We start from the raw sequence: 26880 nt of genomic DNA, 5'->3' as shown, positions 1-26880 counted from the left end.
TTCGCCAAAAAGCAATTGTCGCTAATTGGATGACACCGCGCCGGGTATCTCCGTAGGAAAGCTAGATACTGGTACGAAAAGGAAAGTTCTCTAGAGATCGAACTCGATGAATTTATCGAAAAACGTTCGAGTATTGAACTCCTCGTCCTGCATATTTCTCTATCGATAGCTTTATCTCAATCTCGATATATTTTCGGGAAACTCTCCATTAACTGATTAAATCCTTTCCATTTTTCTTCCTCCTATATTTTCCTTAGTTTAATTAGAAAATATTCGAAGGTGTGAATTTATGTATATGTAAAATTATAATTATAATGTATAATTATAAATGTATTAATAATTAATTACAAATGTATTAATTATAATGTAATGTTTAAAACAATTTAATGTTTAATTTAAAAAATAAGAAAACTCGAGACATGTAGAATGGCGATAGTTTCACCGTGTAATGCAACGATATGTCGTAAACGTATATGTCCGATTATTCGGTTCGCAGGTGTGCCAGTGGGGTGCAATTTGCGCGGAGAACGGCGGCAATGCTGTATGCGAATGTCCGACTTGTCCGGCAGAATTTCAGCCTGTGTGCGGCGATGATGGCATCAGCTATAGCAACGAGTGCAAGCTTCGCCTAGAGGCATGTCAGCATCGACGGGAAATACGCATTCTGTACCAAGGATTGTGCAGTGAGTACCGAAAATAGATTTTACACGCGACAGCTCACTGTCGTTCTCTCTGTCTCTGCGAATCCGCTCGTCGCATTTTTAAAACCGGAAGCTCATTTACATGCATTGTTGACATCTCAGATTTCAGATAATATTTGCGCAAAGGAAACTTTTAGAAATAATAAAAATTATATATATGTATGAAAAAAATAGATATATTTTAAATATTCGAGACGAGGATGCACATTATTTATACGATTATTATATATATATATATATATATAATAATCGTATAAATAATGTGCATCCTCGATACATTATTTATTTGTTTTCATCAAAACGAATTTTCTTCCGTTACTTTCTAATATCCTTCAACAATGTAAGAGAAAGAAAGCGCATAAAAAGATTAGATTTCAACATCCTTAGAGAAAGTCTAATGCAATTTGTAATATTAACTTTCGAGCAATCTCAAATTCCTCGCACATTTCGAAATTTCAAATGTATTTAAATCTTCATCTTTCATTTCCCGATTGCTTTCTTTTGTGCTTTACTTAATATAATTTTGTATCCCATTCAATCGCTCGTTTCGTCGTCGTCGCGGAGAAAATATATTGCCGGCGAGTTAATCTCTTAAATAGGTTCCCCGCAAGGCACTTCAATTAATCACATCAAATTCTGGATTCCCAATCCCGGATGGGATTGTTCTCGCATGAAGCGCTCTCTTATCGAGCGCTAATATCGAGCACGAAAAATAATTTCCAACTCGCGAGGCGGGGCGTTAAGAGAACAAATCTGTAATTTTAATATGCCAGAGTGGTCGGACAACGGGGGTTAATATACGGTCGCGTAGCCGCCGGCAGCAGCGGTAACTTAAAACTTGCTACGACTAATTTGAATATCCGGCCTGGGTAAATTGAATTTATAACGGATTTCTCTGAACGATCTTAAGTAGCACGGCGGCATGAAACTTGATTAACGTCGATGACCTCGCGTGTTTCTCTAGAATTAGGCATCGATCGACCGCACGCCCCCGCGCTTCCTCGCGTTCGATACGATGCGATAAAGCGCCGCGATCGTAAAAATCAGGTCCCATTGTGTTCGGTAGGAAAGGAACGAAACGTATAATTTGCAAGCTTCGTATCGAGGGATCATCTTGATACAAAGTAGATTTCACAATCCACAAATAAGATCTACCATTTGCCTCGTGGTGATTTAGTGCTTCGATTATTTCGCAAACGTACTGACCAAATGGTTTGAAACGATTATTCTATAAATAATAATTTTTTTTTTAATACATACGCGATCCCCAAATGTCGCGTTTGATAAAGTTATACCTCGACCGCAAGTCAGATAGTTTGAGCGATATCACTCAGTTTCTTTTCTTTTCGTTTTCTCGCTCGCGATAGAAATTCCGGACGATATCGTAAACAACTTCATGCATACTGCACTCGACGATGCATCACCGCGGCTGCACGCGAACTCGCGCTATTAATCTTCATTTTATTATTTTCTACGATGCCTTTAATAACGACGCCGTGCACCCTCCGCCGATCCCGGGAGGAAGGGAGAAAAGGGCGAAGGAGAGATTTCATCGACCGTGTACTTTACGACGTTGGCCCCTACCCTGCAATTTCATTCTTATTAATCCACTCTCTCCTCTCCCCTCCGTCCACGATAATCTAGAATGAGCCGCTATCAGGAGCGGTGGTCTCAAAAGGACGCGAATTCCTGGGCGATTTTCCGTCCTGTGCGTCTTTTCTTAGCATTCGATGAATATCACGCTCCAATCGCTTTTCGTCCTACGCCTCATTTTGGTGAATTTTCTAATAGAACATGTACGATTCTGATAATGAGTCATAAGATACATCTTTTAGCTTATAATGCTATGCATTATAACTCAAATGCTATCTTTTTGAATAAAAAATTAAAATTGCAAGTACCATGCAGTTTTTAAAATAAAATTCCACATTACTTTACGAGAAGCAAACACTTGCCAGATATGAAATATTATTTCATTTTCTCCGTAACCCGAGGGGACTGATCTAATTATAATTGTAATCGGTGCGCATTAGTTGGATGTAAAATATTGTGTCGTTAAATATTATGATAAAGTTTCTTTGTCCTCGAGCTTGTGATAACGACTCGCTTGTAAAAACGTGGATATCGCCGCAATTAAACGGGGGAGGAAATCCGTTCTTTACCGTCTCTCCTCGGTTTCATCCTTCCGCTCGTCTTTATGGAAATCACTCGCGAATGAAGCGCTTTTCAACGCGAGACAAACGCACAACTCGACGTCCTCCAGGATGCGATTGCACGATGACACCTGGCACTGTTCATTTCCAACGCAAATTCACGTACTCGCGCAAACATTTCTTGTTAGTCATACGCAACGAATAAACTATGTAGAAAGTGTCTTAAAATCACCGGTGCGTATTTTAAAAACAAATGTATGTGCGAAGGAATTATTTAAATGCGACATTACTTTATAAATTTTAATATATAATTTAATATACACTTGTATAAATATATTTGCATGTCTATTAAATTATATTAGTTAATTATTTAATAATTATTATACAATTATTAATATAATTTAATATACAGTTATATAGTAAATATATAAATATCTAATATAAATATAAAAGATGTAAGATAATAAGTGATATAATTTAATTATATCAACGCATTGGTTGGGAAGATGAATCTGCAAACTTTTAGACGTATTCATGTCTCGCGGAGAAATAAATCGCAACATTCCTATTTGCATCTTTATTAAAGCTCCACTTGTCAACATAGCGCGGACAAGCGCGTCCGCTATCAGACGCGCAGATTTATCGAAAGCCTGCCGGCGGAAACGCGTTCAAACAGCGATTCCATCAAACCAGCCATCCGCCTCCTCCTCTTCTTCCAGTTCCGTCAGCTCTCGACTGACGTTGTAAGGCCCCGAGAATATAAAATCACGTACTCGCGAAAGTTAGTCTAAACACAAACAGTAATTTCCATCACAAAAATCTGATGAAATGGGATGCCCGGGACGATGAGAGGAAAGTGATCCGCCCGAGTAGCTACCTACGACGCGATGGTACCGATGTGCCGAGGTTTACCGAACTTTCCTCATAACACACGTACCCGGCGAACGCGCCGAAAAGATTGGATCGCTTTTAATATCGGGGCGACCCACGAATTCGAAATTCTGGCGAAGCGGAAGAAGAAAGAACTGGATTTCCTGAGAGACTTTGGCGAACATTGTTACCAAGTTCTTGGCATCCCATAATCATACGCTCTCCCCATTTTTAAAGGTCTGCGTATCGAGTTGAAGAAAAAAATTTCTCACATAATGTCTCGTGATACTTCGAATTCGCGATAATAATTCACGTTATTATTCCAGTCACAGGGAAAACACTTCGAAGAACACGCAATCTTGTGCGCGGGGCGACTGATTTTCATTATCGCTCGGACCCTCGCGTCAGAAATCGAGCGGAACGTGTCGTAGAATTCGGTTTCGTGCGACGCCGGTAGCTCCACGTTGGTTGAAATCATATGAGTTGTTACCCCATGGCATGCACGCTGCATATGCATGCGCTTCCTTGCGCGTTGCAACCCTCCTCGACCCCTTTACCCTCGTAGTCGGGTTGTTCGCACGTGATGATTCTCGTTTTCGAACCTCGTTGAAAAACGCGAGGAGAATTCTCTCTTCTCCTTCTTCAGCGAGCATCATCGACACGTTGAGATGAATCTCTCCCGAATTTATCCTCTCTCTCCCCTCCCTTCCACCCTCACATCCGTCGTGGATTTCAATGAATTCTAAAGATAACTTCGCAGACTACCAAGCCGCCGCCACCATCGTTCTTTCCGCTCTTTCATTCTCCCTTGATTTCTGTTACTCGCATTTCGGTTCTACTCTTTGTCTCGTCCGCTTCCTCTCAACCCCTCCCGGTCGCCCCTTTTCGCCTGCAGCAGTGAAAATTCCACTCGAAACGGACGCCGTTATGCAAATACCCGCGAGAATCTTTATTAATGTTATCCTGAGGCGGTCAGAGGGTGGTTCGCCACACGGGATGGTCAAGGGGTGGCGCGTGATTAATGGCTCGAGCGATGTCACGAAACCGAAGGAACGTGTTGGCCGAATCTGTGCTAAACCTATACCCAGCTGTGTAATATAGATTCTTAATCATCATCGATCTGTTCACAGATGGCTGCGAAAACAAGAAGTGCGAGTTTTACGGCCAATGCGAAAGCGACAGCGCTGGAGAAGCCAAATGCGTCTGTCCCTCGAAATGCGAGAGTTCGGTAAGTCCTCGTAGAATAATCGAAATAATATACCCAAATAATAATCGACAAAAAAAGAATCTGTGAATGTTTAATAATAATCAATTTCGACTTCTTTTTACGCGAAATGTATTCTAAACATTTGCAGAAATTATCTGACGCATGTTGAAGACAAAAAAATATTCGCATTTCTATTTTTCCATATTTCCACATGTTACATATTAATGACGACACTGGACGTTATAAATGTTGGTTCTAATGAATAGTACGATCATAAATATGCCAAAAGAGAGCGTGCCGTGCATTATAGAATATTAAATCGACTGTTCAGGTTGTTTGGATTATTCAAAATTGTCATTTGCATTCGCACCGTTTCAATCGTCGAAATTTTATAAATGTCGCGTCCTGTCTTGTTTGTATTTCTACGAAAATATAATGTCGATGTGCGCGAGAGAAATGGCTCTCGATCCAAGGTTGACAGCCGCGCAGTCGCGTGCGGAAATTTCAAATTCAATAAATTGCTATGGGTACAAATATATATATATATATATATATATATATATATATATATCACACGTGAACTTGTCGCGTAGTTATTTTCAAATAAATGTTAGATTAATTCTCATTGCGAAAAAATTGATTCTTGGACTAAATATCCTTACTGTGTATTTTATCGAAATTAATACATACAATTCTTCAGATTCTTACAAATATTTTATACTCGAAAAATATCCTGTAAAAATTATAATGAAAAATATTAATAAAACAATAATATATATAATCATATTATATACATATTTATAAATGCATCAAACAAAGAGATAGAAAGTAGATAAATATTATACACGTCTTTTAGGCCCGAACCACAAATAAAAGAAAACATTTCGTCTTCACCTATTGCATTTTCTATCAAACAATATTTCGATATATCGAGATCCATTTTGCATCGATATGTATATAATTGGCGGAAATCATGCTGACTTTTCTGTCGGAAAGAAATAGATCGAATACCATCACCATGTCGCAATCTCTTCATCGTTTCGAGATGCTCGCGGCGATTCGTCGAGCTAGGGCTCGCTCGTTAGCCGTAACCGATGTGAAATATTCATACGATGATGAATGCTCCGCTCGATGCACGTATATGTATTCTCGGCCAGCAGCGATGTTTTGCGTTTTTCCCAAGACCGTTCGATGTTACGCGCCACGGAAGTTGCGCTTCGTTAGAAACACGCCGTGAGGGATGAGGGTGGCTGGGCCGGGAAGAGGAAGAGGGGGATTGACACATTTGCATGCGCCATTTTCAGGATTTTCCATCAACGTTCCGTTTCACGTGCACGAGGGGAAGTTGGTTTATTACATCCCTCTTCCGCGGAATGAATGGCGTTTTCGTGTTTCATTAGATGACCGACAATGGTCGATGACTCTTCGAAATGTCGAAAATTTCAGACAGCGAAAGCGCGATGCAATGATTCTCCCTTCGAGAAATAAGGGAATTGGTGAAAGGGTTTTAATTAACATTTCGTTCCCCCATGTTCGCGACTCTTTCGGGTGTGGCTTGATGAGTTTTATCTCTCGATGCGTGCTACAAGGGTTCAGCAGTAAAATCCTAAGTAAATTGTGACGAGGCACTGTCACTTATCTATGCATGATGCGTGCAGGACGAATACTGGTCAAGGCTAATAGAATCGATATAAAAAAAATTCTTATAAAATCGATACAATTAATATAAAAAGGCACCGCAACTAAAAACCCACAAGATGCGCATAATAAAAAGATTTTCGCGATTAAACAAGCTTTCAATAAATCGGGCTTTATTAACTCGCAATTTTCGAACCCATTCTCAGTCTCACATTATTTCCGTTAATAACTGTTTAATAGTAACGATTTGATGCGCGCCGATACATGAAATCCGATTCGCTTGCACGGAGCTTCAATTTCTGTGGATTTATTTGCCTATCTCTCGGATCGATTTCCGATAAATAATTTTTCGTATCCGGTTGCACGCGGATATTGCAATCTCTCTTTCCCTCTCCCTTCGCCCCCTCTCTCCCTCTCTCTCTCTTTCTCTGTTACTCTTTCCTCTGGTACTTTTTCGCCTGTCGCGGCGATCGCGCACATTCAGAATGGGAGGCATGTCGGTTCATCAAGATAGCGGTCCCGTGGAAAATTCAGCCGATCTCTTGATTCGGGTAGATAGGCGAGGTGGCACAGATTTCACGATTCGTGGAACGTCCTGCTGACGAGACGGCGAACAATTCCGAATTCCTTCAACGTGGTCTTTTCGTGGTCGTCCGTGAGGAGATGCGGACGGGAATAAGGGATGGATTCAACGTCGAGGAAAAGGAGTCGAGAAAGGGATTAGATTGGCAGGGGGGATTTTTCGAAACCATGGACGAAAGTCTCATGCGGATGACTATCTCGCTGCTTTCTTCTGGAACGACGACGGGAGAAAAGCCCGCTTTCGTCAGTCGATCACGGATGCTTGTCGGCAAGTATCAGCGATCTCTCTAGCTCGCGATGGGAATTCCCGAACGTGTTTCCAAGATGGATAATACGGGATCAATTACGTGGCAGATCGGAGATTGCTCGAATTATTTAAAGTCCGGTATTTTTTCGATATTTTTTTTTTTTATATTGAAAAGTTAAAATTACACACGATGTAATTTAAGCCAATAATTAATCTTTCATATTTCTCGTGCGAATTAATATTTCCGGATATAATAATGTCGAATATTAAACCGAATATTAAACCGAAAATATTCACGAATCGATATTTCTTCGCGGCAGTGTATGTAAATAATCGCGATGCCTAAATCGCATTTAGAATTAATTTAGAACGATCTTATTATTTGCAACGTGAATTTAAGCAGATGGTTTTATTCAAAAGGCAGAACACATTGTACGAGGAGAACAACGCCGTGGACGCATTCGCGTACAATAATCCTCTTAATGAAACACGAGCCACGAGTCCGCACATGCACGCGGATTAACCTCAGAAAATGAGCTGACTGACGTCAATTAAACTTAACAGGGAACCAACTAAATCGGACTCTCCGTCTCTCTGTCCTTCTCTTTCATGGCAGGAACTTCACCGCAGCCCGCATACCGGATGTGCGGATCTATTTTGAACGGGCGTAATAATAACTACCGTCTTTCTCAAAACGGCCAAAGCCATCCACGCAGATACCTTCCATCTTGAATTCCAATTAGATAAAATGCTCTTCCTACGCGCATATGTCTATTTGCATAATTATATTATAATGGATGCTCTAACAGAGGAGAGAGAGAGAAGATATAAATTACTTACATAAATTATCAATTACATTTGTAATTGTTTCCACCGAATAATTCATCGCCAATTAATTGCTCATTAATTATGTTTTCAATACAATTCATTGTCAATTAATAAACGATAATTATATTTGCTTGATACAATTAATTAGGATTAATTACAAAATTGATTAAACGCGAATCAAGTTAAGCATCGACGGTGAAGAAAAAGAATTATTTCTAGATTCATTAAGGAATAAATTCTCGTTCATCAATCGGATTTTACTGAAACATGCACAGCTCGATATAATCGTGACAAAGGGTGCACGGAACACGAATAATAATAAGCAAACAGGAGGAGTCGCGAATATGACAGCCGAGCTAATTAGGTTTTGCTCTTTCCTGTGTTATATTGCATCGCGCAATCTCCTCCTCCTCCTCCCTTCCCTCTCCGCAAGCCCCGGCCTCGCCTTGCTGTCCATCAAATGCACCATGCATCCCCCGCGCAACAAGTGAGACACGCAGAGAGACCTCGTCTCTTTCTCTCTTCCTCCTCTAACTTTTACTTTTACTGCAACTTGCTTTGCTCTCTTTAAATTTACCTTTTCATATTCCTCTCTGTTGTAACCGTGCACACGGTTTCATTTTATTACTTCTGAACAAAAATCCTCGTCACATACCAATGTAAAATAGAGACTTTACTTCGAAATGTAAAATTCCCTCTTCATCATATTTCGCACTTGTTATTTTTATAATCATATTCATGACTAATTATATTCGTAATTGTGTGTGCAGGTGAAAGAGCCGGCAGGAGCGGAAAAGGTTTGCGGATCCAATGGAATGACCTACGATAATGAATGCGCCTTGAAAAGGGCGTCGTGCATGAGCCAGACCCTCATCACCATTAGCTACGTGGGTGACTGCGGTAAGCAGCATATATTTCATGCGCTTCGTAAATGCGAGCTAATGCGATGAGCTCCGAGTTGCGCTGATACTGCAACCAGATAACGACAATCCTTTCTACTCCCTTCTACCATTCCACAAGAGCACAATTTTTATTGTACATTTTCATTCAAAAAGTAAAGAAATAATCGCGATATTATTTTCTTTCGTCGACTCGCGCATATTTAAACATTATCTCATCGATATTCTTGCCGGGATTTGAGAGAAAATTTTTCGAAATATTTCTTCTTTTAAAGTTTCGATTTATGTGCCACGGTGATCTATGTGTGGCTGAGGAGAGGAAACGAAATGTTTTCCAGAACTGTGCGCGAGGGTGAAGTGTGAACACGGGGCGCATTGCGTGGCGGGTGTGTGCGTGTGCCCGAAGTCCTGCCCGGAGAGCAGCGGCGAGCTTGTTTGCGGTAGCGACGTGAAAACTTACCAGTCTGAGTGCGAGCTGCAGCGAGCAGCCTGCGGCAGGGACCCCAAGTTGCCGACGTTGCACGTCACGTTTTACGGGGACTGCGGCGACAGATTGGCCGTAGCGGCGTTAAGTATGTTACTGAAATTATATAGTCTAGAAATTATATCGCCTCTCTCTTATCGCGCCCGCGAAATTCTCCTCGCAGTTAATTCGCGACTACTGGTTACTAGGTAATTAAGGTAATTAATATACAGTTTTCAGTAGCGAATACGGTCTTAAGAAAATCATGGTACAAAGCGAATGAGAGAGAGAAATCGAGTATAAACCTTTTGCGAAATTTAATTTTAACTTTGATCACAAAGTTTTCAGAAGATCGGCTGTAGAACGGAACTGCCACGCGAAAATGCTTAACGTACCGAGCGTCTCAGATAACGTAATAGAAAGCCATTGCGGCTTGTCGACGGGTTTAAGCGTTCGACGTGTCTGACGCAACGCGACTCGCAACCCCTTTGAGCGTAACGCTCGAGGCGTGGGACGCACTCGTAAAGTTTCAAAGACGTTCACACGTTTCACACGTGCCTTCTCCATAATCTTGCGAAGTTGCTGCCGCCGTGTAACAGGTCGCGTAATTGAAAATAGTTTGCACAAAACGGTCGCAGCAACGAGAGCTTATTAGAACGCCGGGATACCCCTTAACGCTTATATGAAGCGCGTTAACCGCATGTCATTAACCATATGGCTGCCTTTAACGCTCTAACAACGCTCGCAATAAACCCATCTAACCGCTTCTAACAGCGACCAAGTCGACACTCGCGGTGACTCGCGTGGCCACCACCATCGCCGATGTGACGAGCACACAAGAGCGCGAGGCTTGCAAGGATATTCACTGCGACTTCGAGGCGACCTGCGAGCTCGGCCCGGACAAGTTCCCCAGGTGCAGCTGCAGATTCGACTGCGCTTCCATCTCGCCGGAGAATATGCGGCCCGTCTGCGGTAGCGACCTCAGAATCTATTCTTCTCTCTGCGCCATGAAGATGGAGGCTTGCCAGAGACAGCAGGAGCTCAGACTGAGGCCCCTCGATCTCTGCGAAGGTTGGGAAGCAATCGAGAAGATTCGAGTCGATTGACGAGGACGGATTTTGCTTCTTTCCACTTCTTTTGCTTTTCCGATATTTTAACAGTTCATTTCCCGCACTATTTCCTTGCTAACAAGCGATAAATTAAATTCTCGTTTTGATTGTTGCTTAAAAAATATATATATATGAAATTTAATAATTTATTATGCGATGTTAAGAATATGATTTCTACTATGACATTGTATGCCTGTGCAGGCATGGAAGTCAAGCCTTGCAACGGTGACCCTCCATTGGTAGATTCCGACGGTAAAGAATACGACTGCGGTAGTGGACCAGAACGCAAAGACTGTCCTAGCAATAGTTATTGCCATCAGACGACGCGATTCGCTCGTTGCTGCAAGAAAGGTCAGCGAGAAAAATCTTTTAATCATTTTATAAATCGATCAATATGCTCAGCTATGTAATTTTATAAAATATCAAACATACAATAAAAAATAATATATTGTGTATTATTTTTTCTCAAAGTATATTGATTTTTTAAAATATATTAAATTGAAAATACGTGGATATTAAAATTTTCAAGAAGATAAATATCTTAAATGTTTTTCGTAAAAGATTCGTTCAATCTCAAGAAAATTACGTAATTAAAATAATCAACGCGCAATTTTACGTATATCGAGTGACAGATGACAATTGCGTGCTCTTCCAGTCCTAGGAAACCAAGTGCAAAAATGCGCGGATTCGTGGCACGGCTGTTGCCCGGATGGGAAGACCGCCGCCCTTGGCCCGGACGGGGCCGGCTGCCCGAGTTTGTGCAACTGCAATAGACTCGGAAGTGTGTCAGATACCTGCAACCCGGAAACCGGTCAATGCGAGTGCAGGCCAGGTGTGGGCGGCCTTAAATGCGACAGATGTATGCCGGGTTACTGGGGACTGCCGAAAATAAGCGAGGGCCATCAGGGATGCATACGTAAGATTTTCGAATCTGCGTTCTCCTGCGATAATAGATTCATCATGGAATTATTTCGCACAGATACAGATATGTGAAACGATACAGAGCGTCCTATTTTTCTCGATCGTCTCGATTGTTTATTATATGATCAAATATATCACACATGTATCAAATAAAACTGTTTATTTATCTTGTAGACATATTGATAAGATGTTTACATTATAATTGACAATGTTAATATTTTGTCAGAAAATTAATGGAAATCACTTTTTTTCCTGAATAGCGTGCGGCTGCTCACTATTTGGTTCCGTGAGAGAGGACTGCGAGCAGATGACAGGACGTTGCGTCTGCAAGCCCGATATTCAGGGGCAAAAATGCACAATCTGCAACGATCACAACAAGATACTTACGCCCACCGGATGTTATTCAGGTATCATGCGTATCAAAGATAAAGATCGTCTAAATCTACTACGATATTTAAACCTTAATTATCGATCTGGAATTTAATTAGAACCTTTTTTACATGTCCCCTTTATAAATTAGAAGAAATCCATTCGTTCAATACCTCTTAATATTTAAGCTTTCACAGCCGACTATTCGCAAATGAGATTTACCCCGGGAATTAACATCACCCTAACTTACTTCGCGTCAAGCGCCGTTTGTTTCTCGACGTAACGACGTTACATCGCCGAGATAACGAGTTTCAACGCGCTCTGACGGACGACGACACCCTGATCCACCGCGGCGCGTGTCGTAGATTCGGCTGGATCGCGCGGATCTGTCTCGGTGACGCGCGACATAATTCTATTAATTAACGCGCCCCTAATCCGTTTTGCATCCGCAGCGGACACGATACCGCCCATATCTACGTCCTGCAACGAGCTGGAATGCTACTCCGGCGGCCACTGCATGGAGATCGGCAGCGTGCACTGCGTCTGCCCGTCCTCGTGCCCGGCGGACGTGCCGTCCGTGCCGGTGTGCGGTAGCGACGGGCAGACCTACGACAATGAGTGTGAGCTGCGGCTGTACGCGTGCCGCCACCAGGCCGACGTGGTCACCCAGGCTTTCGGCCACTGCAGAGGTGGGTTCACTGAACGTACACCGCCGAACAGGTCGCTTTACGTTCTGCTCTACTGAGAGAAACGATTGTGAGAGAGATCGCGCCGCTCGTATAAGCGAGCGAATTATACACACACCCCCGTAGAAACGAAGAAGGCAGCGGATAACGCGAGGCGCGGCCAGCGTTAGATAGTATGCGTAATAATGTGTAGCGATGTTAACAGAGAGAAACGCGTCGGATGGCATCTGAGAACAAAATCCAGGGCAAATCCTCGAAACGACAAACGCACGCGTTTGAGAAGAGAAAGATAGTATGCCTCTAGATCAATTATATAATCAGTCTTCCCGAGGACACGAAATTGCAGTAGGAAGTTGGATAAACTGAGTTGCTTCAACAGCTGCTCGAGTAAACTGTATCTGCGACTTGGCGACTCATTGTTTCGTAGAAATTAATTCGAGGGAATTTAAATAATCAAAGTTTATATAACACGGACGTTGATGCGATATCAACGTCATCGGGAAAATTTGTACAATAGGGAAGAGAGTATATTTGAAAATGCTACTAAACGATAATTGTTGGCGTCGAAAAAATAAGATTCTTTCAACGACTCGAAAGAATCGCGGCCTAATAATCTAGCAGGCGCACTCTGTGACATCGGTTTATCATAATTTAGAATTGAAGTTTGTTTGAATAGGACGTTATTAATAATAGAGAACATTGAAGACAAAATAGGCGAGATATTAAAGCTTCGATAAATTTTACAGAGAAACCTGATTATAAAAAAATGCCTAGCTTTTGCCCTAGAGAAACTAACCAGTAACCTACTTTGTATATCCAAACATTATAATAAACTCATCAAGTTTCTACTGACATGTATATATATGTTTGTATGTAACCCCCGCAACCCGGAAATCCGCAGCTACTACTTTGCTTGCTTTCTTATAATCTAACTCCATTCTTGTTGTTCTCGTGAATAATACTTGTGATTAATACGCGAATCGTGAAGTTTAATCCACGTACGAAAAAATAAACCAAGGAGGAAAGAAAGCAAAGTGAGTAAACGGACTCTCTCTCTCTCTTGTATTGAGAAAATGAGATATGAGATTGCAAGATAAATTTTTCCATATTCACGAGATAATAAAATTATTGAGAAAACCACATGATTATTGTAATCATCGTTGCGCTATTCATTGGCAAAATTTTCAACCAAGAGGTACAGATATGTCAGATATAAAATTCAATAGCATATAAATGTGCAGAATTATTTTTATGTTTAATTTTCAAATTATTCGGATAATTATTCGGATAATTATTCAGATAATTATTCAGATTTACCATATATTTACATGGGATTTATTTTTGTTGTTATTTCTTGTTTTCTTTATTTTTGTTATTATTTATTCTTGTTTTCTTTTTCGATTTATTATACAATTATTTCCGTAGAAAAAATGCGAAGGTTTAGTGCGAATGTAGGCTCTCTAAATTCGCTTAGTCGGAGGCGCATTAAAGTATCCCCGAGGTGAACCGAGCATCGCGTTCGCGCGTAAAGAAAGTTGGCAAACGTTAACTCGCGAAACTGAGCGAGCGCCGAAGGTGGTTTTAACTAAATCACCGCGGACTTCCAGCATGATCTCGTCTTAAGTGGTGCCCGTGGGACGTGTCCAGAGAAGAACCGACATCCAGAGAAACGGTAACTGGCAGTCCAGCCGCAAGCATTAAACCCGCGTGACTCGCGCATAACTCTGTTATCCCGAGATGCGAGAGCGGCAAAGTTTCGTCGCGAAATATTATCGGTCGCGACAGTTTCACCGATGCAGATAAAATTTCCCACGATCGTTTTCTAGCTAGGAAAGTCTCGATATAGAGGAAACATATTTTTATGGAAAAGTCTCCTTTGATTATTGGAAGAAACGCGCGATGGTGACTGAAGATCGTACCATTGCAATAGAAACGTTTGTTTCTTTTAATTAGATTTTTCATCTCCAAGAATCGCAGGATGATATCGGTTGCTTCAGCTCTTCGCTTAATCGATCGCTCGTCTCCTCCCGAGAACCCGACGATGGATATAATATAACCGCGCACGCGTCATTAGCGAGAGTTTCTCAACTAATTACAAACAACTCCAGGATGGTCGTGCGATCGCGATCTAATTTCGCAAACCGTTGATTATGCCGGTATTAAATTCCATCCCCGATTTTCAATCAGACCGGCGAATCTAGCTTGCGCGGGTATAATAAACCACGCGGTGTAAAAAGTAGAAAGAGAGATCCCTCGCGCTTTCCAACCCCCTCCTCGTCCTCTCTCTTTCTCCCTTCCTCCCTCCTCATACTCCTCAAGATATTCCGAGCCCCTGACGAAGTTCGTGGAGCGAAACGTCGGAATCTATTAAAGTCTCCTGCCTCATCCCATGAACCCCGACCTCTTATTTTCGATTGCTCAGCCTCCTTCTCTGTCTGGCCTCCCCTCCCCCTCTCTCTTTTCTACTTCCCGATTTGGCTCTCTCGCTGGAAGTCAATCTCTTAAAAAGTTCTTCTTCGGAGCTCGTCCTCCGGAGTCAAACATAAATCAGATTACGCCGTCCTCGCGAACTCCCACTTTCTTCGCCCTCCCTGTCGCCGTTACTCCTCCACCCCTTTTGCTCTAGCATCGAGAGTATTCGCTGAGAACGGAGGAAGATCGCGAAGGTCCTCTCTCTCTTGATGTATCTTTTTTATCCCTTTCACCCATGTTGACGCACGGGATCGAAGTAGAAGACGATAACGGCAATGGCAAGGAATAGGAGGAAAGAGAGGGAGACGACAGGACGATATGGGCGCAGGCACTTTGGATCCTCTAAATAATGCATGCCGTAATTTCTCGCGATGGCCTAGCTCTTTGACTTCCTGCGGGAAGAAATCCTCGGATATCTCCTCGAGGGATTCTGTAAAACAGAAAATCCAGTCAAACGATTGGTCAGCCGTATATGCTGCGAGCTTGGCGTCTTTGACGCAAACGCGAGTTATAATGATTGGATTACGATGTGAAACGAGGATATCGTATCGGGAAATAAACCGAGAGACGAACGTCATGATGGCGAGCTGATCGATAGACACGAACGATCGATGTTTACTTTTTCATGTGAAAATACTCGTCAATGAGACGTCCTGAAATAAATCGTCAGCAAAAGGGGAAAGCAGTGAATCAGTAACGTCAAGTTAACCTCGATATTTCGTGGAAACTCGAGATGAATAATAAAATTTGTCAATTTTTACAATATCGTATTTATCCTTTAATTTAATTATTTATTGAGTTCAATTAAAAGCTTCAGGATATATATCAATTCAAAGATCTTATTTTCGAGTCTGAAAAGTCTCAATCATTTATGAAAAAATTGCAGTTTAAAATATAATATATTGATTCTCTATAACATGTGCTCAAGGTAAATAATAAAACAACAAGAAATTAATTGAAATTTCTAGTCAATATGATTCCCTTGTTACTCTTGTATCTAGCAAAGCGCAAATACTAATGTTTCAGCGAAACAACAGATCGATAAATATTACACGAGTTGCATAATCGCGTCTTAATTTTGACAAAAATTCTATCCATCGGCGAATAAAAGAAGAAAGAAAACAGAATAAATTTACCGATTGTAAAACGTCGGATCGTATTTCCGCGAAACACGTTCTCGCATAGTTTCCCTCGGAATCTTCATCCCTTAAATGAATCAAAGCCATTCCGATGGCAGAAGAGATCGCGGGGATATTTGCAGCGGCGACGAGGAAAGCTCGTTCTCGCAGCGGAAGTAAATAAATGAATCGATTATACGGAGACAAATAAAAGCGGGTTGTCGAATGCGAGAGGATGGACTCAGGAGGACGAAAAGGGCTCGGAATCTAAAGAGAAAGAGAGAGAGAGAAAAGGAAGGGAGGACCGTTTGTCGAGAAAAAAATAGCGGAAATCCTCGACAGGCAATAATAGGAAGCAATGCGACAATTGGAAAGTAATTAAAATCCCATCAAGAGGCCGCTGCTAGTCCTGTTAACAGTTTCGCGTTATTCCGAGCCGATAGAATTAGCTTTTCGATTTTCATTATTTAGAGGAACACCGACGCCCCATCATCGCCCATTGCGTCGCGTCTTTCTTCGGGCACTGCTCGAGCACCGAGACGCAAATCCCTTTCACGTACAAATGGAAATGAAATAATGAAAACGAAATACAAGCAGGAGAGACAGAGAGAGAAAAAGATAATTTTTATAATGCACCGCGAGGAAGAGATTGAATGCCCTGTGGACATTGACGTAGTACAAAATCCTATTGTGGTTATTTAATGTTTAGCTTTATAGTTTTAATCTAAAGTATTTTAGAATACCTCTTTAATCTAAAGCAGAGCTCGGCAAGAACTGATATATAATTAATAGAGATATTTAATTAATTAATCGAACGATTACATTCGGCTTGCCATTTTACTCGCCGCGTTACAGTGAATATCATGCGAGAGAGGCAGGCAACATGCACGGCGTCGTGCACGGTTTCGACCGTCCGCGCACAAACGAAAAACGGCCAATTTATATCTCGACTTTCGGACGCGATAGCGATTTCGTTCTTTTTGCATAAAATTCTACACCATTTCGCGGCACTACCGTTTAAATCTCGTCCCGATCGCCCGAAGAGCGGCTGACTTATAGTCAATATCCGAAATCTGCTTCTTGGACTCACACTTAAGTGTAATATTTATATATATCGAATAAAAAAGCGAGTCGGAACGCAATAAGTCGAATAGTGAATTAAATATTTATATATACCAAACGAAAAGATGAATCGGAATGCAATCGTTCGATTAATTAATTAAATATTTATATTTCGTGAAAGATTTCTATAATTTAAGGAAAAAATAAAGGTCTCTTAGAAAGCTCAAAAATAAGGGATTTTATTTATTTATCGTGCTAAAAAGAATTATATTTTCTTCAAGAAAATTATTTATACAGAAATAAGAAAGAATGAAGATATGAAGCAGTGAATGAAAAGATTAGGAGAGAGTTTCAAGAAAGATTTTCAAGTTTCTCTTAAAGCACCCAGATGTAGCTTCCAGGATCGCTTAAGTCAGTACAAAAAGCCGAATGGACGGTTTCAATGATATTTCTACCGATATTTTTTCAAAGTCGTGGACAGATTAACTCTCGAAACTCTTATTAGAATGAACAAGAATATTTAATTTGACACGCGAGATTCAACTTCTCCATCAAGAGTGTATATTTAAAAATCATTCCATATTTAGAACATAAGTTTTTGTTCTCTATAACGCTAAAATATACCCTTTGCTTCACTTTTAAAAATGAAATTAATGAATTAATTATTTTTACAAATTTCTCCCTCTGAACGAGAATTTTATTTCAAAATTAATTAACAGAAACTCACAAGCAGAGAGAAACGTTTGTCTGTTACGATTTTACGATCATATATACCTCTCTCACAAAAACCTCATCGTTACAACTTTTAATAAGGGAAAATTAATAATTTTATAATAGAATTTCACACACACACACACACACACACACACACACACACACACACATGTAGCAACAACATGCGAATTCTGTTCGACTAACAATGTTGCCATACGTTATATATGATAAAAATTTATTTTTTTTTTATACAAACGTAACTGATTAAACATAATTGAAATCAGGGCTAGTAACCGATTTTTTAACTGTATTGATTTTTATTTGATTATCACTGTAATATTTTATATTTGCAGAAACCGGAAACTGCTCAATTTAATTTCCCTTTTAAAACAGTAATAAATATAAGTAAATGCAATAGTATGTATCTCTAAATAGTCACATTGATAATTGCATCAATCTTGTATCAATTCCACGGTTCATAGTAATGAAATCACTTATTAATAAATAATCGTTTTTGCAATAAGTATTTTCGGTTATAAGTCCTGATAAATAAATCGGAGAACGCAAGGTGGAAGGAAAGAAAGATAATGGCAAAACCGGAATTCACGAATATTTTCAGACGACCCTATGGTTAACACGGACTTCCCCGTTAAGAGATATACAGCTGTACAATATACCCAACCAGCGGCTGCTATTTCTCCATTGTCCAAATCCACGCGGCATCTCTTGGTACCGGAGCCGGACCCACGATATTATTATACTCATCGAGCTCATCAAGAGACCATCACCATCGACAGAGATAATTTAAAACATGGTAAAAAACATTCCCTTAATTTAAAACATGATAAAAAAACATCCCGAGTTCTTTTTTTACTCAAGTAGTGTATTTTTTATTCAAAGAAATGAAAAGAGAGCTACAAGAAATTAAAATAATCAGTCAGAAATTTTAATCTGTCTTTAGAGAAATGCCGCTAACCCTCCCGAGCTTTTAGTCTCTTCCGTCAAAAATTTTAAACAGATTTAATATAAATTGATTATATAATTAAGATTTATTAAGTACATTTTGAAACGATTAATAGATAAGTGCAAATTTATGTAATGTACAGATACATTTTATTAATGTACTGTTAATTGTGAATTAACACGATCAAAATATTAATGCTTTACAACCGCTTATAACTCTGGAAACTTGGTACAATAATACTTGAAAAAAATACTTGATAAAAAATTGAAAATTGAAACTGGAAATTTGTTTTATTCTAAAATAAATTATTTCATTCTAAAATTATTTATTCTAAGTAATTCAATATCCGTTCATCTGCTCGACATCGATTCTATAAAATTATGATATCCATTATTCCAAGATAGTCTCATAAATAAATTTATTTGAATCTGGAATTTTTTAATGTATAATTTTACATTTATTTTTCTTTGTTCGAAAACTATAAAACACACATTTGGTCTGAACTTTTTAAATATCTTGGTGGTGAATAATGATGAGATTAACTCTTATAGGAGTAGCTGCGGCATATCGACCGACGCCAGCGACGATTCGAGTGGTCACCGCTCTTCTGGGTGATCTTTGCAGCGACGACAAGGATTGCACAATACCTAACAGCGAATGCTCGAACGGCGGCTGCATCTGTTCCGAGGGCTACGCGGAAACCAGCGATCGGCAGGAGTGCTTCGGTGAGTCGAGTTCAATTTTCATCGCAAGATATTTAGCGAATTAAATCTTATATATCAATGTTTCTCATTAAAGTAACATTCATTTCAAATTAGTCGGACGGGTATTAATTAATCATAATAATTACAATTAGAATTTTAAGAAAGAGGGAGTTAATTGAGAAAGTTTCCCAAGTAAACTTAAATCATAATAATTTGCTCGAACTTGTATTAATATCCGATCGATTGTACAAACTCGACGCTCATGCGATAAATTATCAACGTTGCTGTAAATTGGAAGAAAATTAACTTACGCTTAATCCCCGTCGTCAGCCAATTACGTGCCGGTGACACCGACCGAGGAATTTCGCGCCTGCCTCTCGTATCCCTGTCACATGACCGCGACGTGCATCGACTTACCCAGCGCAACTTTCCTCTGCCGCTGCCGGCCAAATTATACCGGACTTCTGTGCGACGAGGAGATCAACAAGCGAGATTACGAGATACCGTCCTTTGACGGTAAAAGCTACGTCAGAATGAGCCGACTGAAAGCATATCACAAATTCAACATCGAGGTCGAATTCAAAACGTACGCGGACAACGGAATCATACTGTACAATCAGCAGAAGAGCGACGGCACCGGTGACTTTGTTTCGTTGGCTATTGTCGACGGGTCGGTATCTTTTTTCGCGGTAATCCTTTCTCTTGAAAATATGCTCTTTGAAGATTGTCAATAAGCATATTGCACAGAATCTCTTCCATCTTACCTAATTTTATTTAATGAAGCTTGCCAAAGTGATTAATTATACATTACACTCTTTAAATTAAAGCAGTTTCTGCTTTTGTATAAAAGTATGATGAATATTACTTAATTGCTTTTAACAATATATAAACAATAAAGTATAAATAAAAATAGGTTAAATAAAAATATATTAAATAAAAATTCTGTTATTGATTAAATTTAGGATGTATCTGATGTATGAAACTCATAATCTCAATGTGTCTCAGATACGTGCAATTCAGATATGACTTGGGCAACGGACGTGTAATTCTCACGTCATCGGAAAGAGTGACTATGAAGACGTTCCATAGAGCGGCAGCTAAAAGATATCACAAGGACGGAGTGCTGATCTTTAACGATGGCGAAAACGTGGGCGGGGAGAGTCTGGGAATTCTGAAGTCTTTAGATCTGAAGCAAGACACTTTCATCGGAAACATGCCGACTAATTACACCAGGTAATATTCGCGCCAGGGAATATTGCCTCATTAAATTAAGGAGGAAATTAATTAACACTTTTAGAGACTCTTAAGGATAAGATGCAACATTGCGATTTTTCCGAACAGGGTCTACGACAACATCGGTACCAACCATGGATTTCTCGGCTGCATACGCAAACTGAAGATCAATCGGATCAACGTGGATCTCCACGTGGGTCGCGACAAGGACGTTCTCGAGAGCTATCGCGTGAAAGAGTGCGGTGACAATGCGTGCGCTAATTTGCCCTGTCAAAACGGCGCGACATGCCAGCCGATCTTCGAGGAGGATCTGTGCAACGGCCGGGAATGTAGGAGGTTGCAAAAAAGAGGCAGAGGCAGGAACAATCGAGGCAACAAGGGTGGAGTGAACATAGTCAGATGCCGAGGTTCCCATTGCACGTCAATCGAGAAAACGAGGATCAAGAAGAACGCGAAGAAACACTGCGTCACCGGCAATTGCAATTACGATTACGAGCTCAAGTACAAGAACAATTACGACCATAGCAATTACGCTGTCGAGAAGTACGAGCCGTCAGACTACAGATGCATTTGCCCGCCGCAGTTCACCGGTAGGAACTGTGAAGAGTCGCTGGATCCCTGCATCGATGAACCTTGCCAGCATGGTGCCACCTGCGACATCCTGCCGCAGGGAGGATACGTGTGCAAGTGTCCTCCTGGTAGAACCGGCGAACACTGTGAGATCCGTAAGTGTGTTGTTTTGAAAATTTTAGAAAATTGGGAATTTTTCTCTTATCAAAAAACGCACATATTTATCTTTTTATTAACAATAAGATATATCGATTTTTTAAACATGTATACATATATAATTTTATTTTAAAAACGCGGCATTTTTTAGAATGTTTTAAATCATTTTAAATTTTACCAACTTTAGTGGACGCCGAATTGACGGAACTGCTGATTCCTGAGATGAACGGTAACGGATATCTGGAGCTGCCTTGCCTGGAAGGCATCGCGAAAGCGTTCTCCATCGAACTGTGGTTCCTCACTCGCGCGAACGACGGTCTCCTGCTTTATAACGGCCAGTTGAACAACGGCAGGGGCGATTTCATAAGTTTGAACTTGATCCACGGTAGACTCGAATTCAGATTCAATCTCGGGAGCGGTATCGCGAACATCACATCGCCTGATCCAGTCAGTCGCGATATCTGGCATTGCGTGAGAATCAGCAGACTTGGTAGAGAGGGAGTACTTCAGCTCGACGATGGAATCGTCGCTAGAGGATTATCCGGAAGTCCTCTCACGGAATTGAATCTGGAAATGCCGCTTTATGTCGGTGGGGTCAAGTAAGTTTTACATTTTTATTCAGTTAGACTTATTTTTTACTACTTCAGTCACATTATCTTATTTTTTCCGTGATATATAGTTTCCCGTTTTCAATGTTTTTCTATCACACTTTAAATTATATTTTATAACACGTAATTTATATCGCTTATTCGATTGTTTAAGAAATAATTCCAAAGCTGAGATATTTGCGATTGCTTTCTTAGACACTGGCGGGAAGTTCATCGTCTGTCCGGAGCCTGGACCGGATTGGTAGGCGCCGTGCAGAGACTAATGGTAAACGGCAAAACATACCAGAACCTCGCGGTGAATATTACTCAACACAACACAGAGATTTACGACGGTCTACCATGTCCCAGCAACGAGAATCCTTGCCATAATGGCGGAGTCTGCCTTCCACTTCTCAACAGTTATCTCTGCAAGTGCGCCAACGGTTATAACGGCCTGCACTGCGAATACTGTAGGTTTTTTTCCCCTCATTTCCGCCTACATTTCTTTTACTTTCTACTCTTACAGATTCTTTTATTTTTTATTTATTTATATATGACGATAGCAAATATATACCAGCCAAAATTTTTTCTAAAACTTTATGCATATGAATATTTTCAATTTTTATAAGAGCGAGAATTTTGTCTAATAATTAACTATAATAATTAAACAACCGATAAAAATATTTTTTTCAGTTACGGGTTACGACGTGTCCGGTACCGAGATTTCGGAGCGACCTGTGCGTTTCGAAGGTGACAATTTCCTCCAATTCAAGCACCGCTACGGAAGAAGGTGAGTAATCTTCATTCTTTGAATTTCGAGGAATCAATAATCGGAACTCTAGATTGCAATGGCGCACATCCTCTGTGATGTTCGATTAGGTGCACTTGAAATTAGCAACGGTCGACGCTAGTGAGAGTAGATTAATTAGCATTCCTTATTAACGATTAATGTCACTAACCTTCTGATTCTAATTATGTAACCATTAAATAGTACTAACTCGACTAACACTACCCTCGGCGAGTACTTTGAGGAGTCCTACTCCGACTACGACTTGGAGGAGGATGTCGACTACGAATACGACACTTACGATTACACGGAGTAAGTTTTCTAATGGAAAGATGACTATGGTGTACTCGTTTGAGGGATAGATTAATTTTCCTCGCGCAATTGTGGCGCAATCCCTAATTACATCCCTAGCAACCATCTTAGATAGAAAAGATTGTTTGATTGTGTAACAGCGAATGTAACTGACATAGATGATGTAGTGTCGCAATTAAAGATACAATTAGACGGGCAGGAGTTTCTTTCTTATATTAATTCTTTCCATTATTGCTGACAATAATTTTTAATTTTTAACTTTATATATAAAATTATAATTATTGCTTATAACAATTGACGAAAAACGTTATGTTAGTAATAATTGAATTCCATTTTTCTTTGTTTAGATAAAATTTAAGTAAACTTAAAAATTAAAATTTATTATAAATTTATTATAAATAAAACAAATAATAAATTAAAAGAAAGATTTTTATCTTTATTATTTTAAATAATTTTCCCATCTAATTGTATATTGATGTAGAAAACTGTATGTAAATTCGTAGTGTGTGAATTATTGGCATGAATGTATCTAGGATTAATGAATAACTACTATTATGGACATGTTTGTTCAGACGCAGGGGACAACAATCGAACAAGTTCGAGTTACGGTTAAGAACAGTACATCCCGAGGGCCTCATCGCGTGGGTGGGAAGAGGAAAGTTGGAGCACTTCTTTTTGTCTTTGTACGACGGTCACGTAGTGCTCACTTATAAGAGCAAGATTGAAAATATATCCGTAAAAAGCAAGGTAAGATAACGTTATTATATTGATTTGATGAATCACTTCGTTATTTTTTCAATTTTTTGTTTTCGCTTCCGTTAATTCTTAAATTTATAAATAATTGTGTGTATCATACATCTCTAGAAGAAATTATATCAATTAAACTCTTTTTTAATTATATTTAACAAGATAAATTCAGTTATATTTGTCAAAATAAATAATGTATGGAATAATAATATCAATTTTTAATAAAAATATTATCCGTAAGCTGTTTCTACTAGAATGTATATAAAAATACTCTGCGTGAGCAAATAAAGCTTGATAATTTCGTAAAAACACACGTTTTTCTTCTACACTATAATAAATTAACTGTTTTGAAAATAAACTTGTTTTGTAAGAATTGATATGCTTATTTTTCATAAATTTTGACATGAATTTCTCTGCACGAATATAATTGCAGGAAAGAGTGGACGACGGAGTCTTCCACCACATCCGAGCGACTCGACGACGGAAAGCTTGTACGCTCCAAATCGACGAGCACATTCCGGTCAAGGTTTCGATGGAAACGACGTTGTTGACGACCAACGGCAAGCTCTTCGTCGGCGGCAAACCCGGTCATCCCGGCATCAAGGGCTGCGTTACGGATTTCATCGTCGACAAACGACGATTGCCACTGGCCAGACGAAAGATCGATTTCTGCCACGATAACGACGTATGATAACGAACCCCAAGTTCGACGATCGTCAACGCGACGTCGACATTAAAGAACCCCGTCGACCTGACGACGACGAGCGAATTAATCGCACGATTTGAGCGCGAACCTTCGTAAAAATAATAAGAGATGCATCACGTCGGGCTAAGATCGAAGATCGCCTAAATGCCGACAACGATAAACATAACGAATTCCGATGACAGAACCCCATTGAAGACTCAGTGAGCGTTCCTGCTTTTCCCATAGCGAATTAATAAACTGAACGTGAAGTATAACGAGAAACGATCGAGATAAAATATAAAAGAATCGTGTTCAATCCGATCCGATTGCGACATGTTGATTCCTGCCAGAGTTGTACGAAGACTTGGATCACATCCAAATAGTCCTCGATGAGCGCCTCTCGGAAAAGATTAAGGCCTGATTTTTAACACTATATCTTTGGAGAAAATTCTCACATAAAAATGCAAATCAGACATTTTGTTCAGAAGCCTGGTATTGCATTTTCTGTGCGATGATTACGGTAACAAAGTCAGAGTTTCAGATTGAAATTAAAGAATTGATTACAATTTCCAAGAAAGATTTTTGAGATATTTTTGGGAAAACGGGGCTTAAACCCGAAAAAGAAACTGGATTAAAGGATCTCCAGTTTTAAATTTAACAATGATATGTCATTAAAATGATAAGGATTGGAATAAACCTAGAATTATGCCTAGTAGTGGTATTATTCGTTTAAAAAGTCTGAACGAGAAGCCAGAGCCAGAATGAGAACCAAGAACTTCCATTTTAAGATGCCGCATGTCTTAAGGAGACGCTACGCTACCGAAGAGTTTCAATGATTCTATCGTTATCGCGTGTGAAATATGCGGACGCTATTAGAATTTTTACCGGTGAATTTTAGGAACTTCTTGAGTACTGCTTTCTCTCATAGGGCCATCCAATAAATAAGAAATAAGGGATTAGAAAAAAGTACTCTGAGTCTAGTGGCGCAGTATTCAATCACTCGTTATTCTTCGAGCTGACCACAAATATCGAGGCTTAACCATAGAGGAAAGCTACAAGGATCGATCGTCTCGCGATTATTTCACGTTATCATCCGGAGATCAATCATCAGAATCAATCATCGGGATCGTCGTCGCACGGATGGAGGGGAAAATGAAACAAACGGTGAACTAAGTGCTACATTCTCATCGAAAGACAATAATATATTTTTAAGGTACGAGATTAATATACATATGAATACATATATATACACATATATATATATGTATGAATCTATCTGTATACGCGTATGTGGCGGATGTGTGCGTGCGCGCACATTTAGCGAATTTAGCGAAAAGAGAAGCGAGGTCGCTTATGAAGTGACCGTCGTGTTATAGAATCTGTACTTATAAGTTGTACTGCACATCTAAACGTTTTACAATGCCAAGACTGATTAAAGCGAACGCGAACGGACGGTGAAAAAAGAGAAATAGAAAAATGAAGAAAGGAAGAAAGAAGAATAAACGATAAATCGGTGTTATGTTTGAATGTTCGGTAGAGAGATTTAAAATGACCGTGAATTTTCCAGAATAGGAGAAAGATGTATTTTAAAGGACTTGTTGATTTATTGCCAGTAGTAGACAAATTCACACGATACATTGTTTTTAGATAGGGGAGGCTTTTTACAAAAGTGCGCAAGAGAATAAATATATTATATATTATATATATATATATATATATATATATATATATATATACAGACTTATATACATATAAGAAAAGTCTACATTCCATTTGATGGACGGAAACCGGGGTTAAAATTTTTAAGTAGACGCTAATGACATAAGTGCAGTCCGTGAACGTTCAGATCTCGCCAATTATGGATTTAAAAGTAATATGGTGTTTACGCATAAGTTCATTTATCTTATTCTATGGAAAAGAGAACAATAATTATTTAAATTTAATGTAAAAGTAATGAGTCAAATTAAATTAAATTAATTTAAAAATATTATTCTAAAGTATACAATAATTATTTACATTTATAAAGGATAGATATCTTCTTTAATTCTTAGAAAATATATTGTTTGTATTTCTTATACATAATACTAAAATCCGTT

The 26880-nt window shown here is 39.6% G+C and overlaps 1 protein-coding gene across 5 annotated transcripts in view; it reads left to right on the top strand.

The window, feature by feature from the left end:
• LOC105251943 (agrin) overlaps window positions 1-26253 on the top strand; it is a 253590-nt gene extending 227337 nt beyond the window's left edge. For 2 of the 5 annotated variants that reach the window (XM_025412917.1, XM_020027746.2), the window contains 20 exons: window positions 497-683; window positions 4855-4952; window positions 8997-9126; window positions 9464-9697; window positions 10363-10659; window positions 10899-11048; window positions 11353-11613; window positions 11879-12025; window positions 12440-12676; window positions 18659-18853; window positions 19555-19728; window positions 20038-20377; window positions 20713-20940; window positions 21049-21665; window positions 21854-22265; window positions 22470-22723; window positions 22947-23043; window positions 23245-23352; window positions 23925-24099; window positions 24533-26253. In XM_025412917.1, coding sequence (XP_025268702.1) covers window positions 497-683; window positions 4855-4952; window positions 8997-9126; window positions 9464-9697; window positions 10363-10659; window positions 10899-11048; window positions 11353-11613; window positions 11879-12025; window positions 12440-12676; window positions 18659-18853; window positions 19555-19728; window positions 20038-20377; window positions 20713-20940; window positions 21049-21665; window positions 21854-22265; window positions 22470-22723; window positions 22947-23043; window positions 23245-23352; window positions 23925-24099; window positions 24533-24790 — 4599 coding nt within the window. In that variant the 3' untranslated portion in view covers window positions 24791-26253. The remainder of the gene's footprint in view (window positions 1-496; window positions 684-4854; window positions 4953-8996; window positions 9127-9463; window positions 9698-10362; window positions 10660-10898; window positions 11049-11352; window positions 11614-11878; window positions 12026-12439; window positions 12677-18658; window positions 18854-19554; window positions 19729-20037; window positions 20378-20712; window positions 20941-21048; window positions 21666-21853; window positions 22266-22469; window positions 22724-22946; window positions 23044-23244; window positions 23353-23924; window positions 24100-24532) is intronic. The other 3 variants (XM_025412919.1, XM_025412918.1, XM_025412921.1) reach the window with 3 other exon arrangements.
• Window positions 26254-26880: the final 627 nt, after the last annotated feature.

Source organism: Camponotus floridanus, unplaced genomic scaffold, assembly GCF_003227725.1.
Source record: "Camponotus floridanus strain SB8 unplaced genomic scaffold, Cflo_v7.5 scaffold59, whole genome shotgun sequence".
Taxonomy (NCBI): domain Eukaryota; kingdom Metazoa; phylum Arthropoda; class Insecta; order Hymenoptera; family Formicidae; genus Camponotus; species Camponotus floridanus.
The sequence above is the reverse complement of the archived record's forward strand: the minus strand, read 5'-3'. Positions and strand labels throughout refer to the sequence as shown.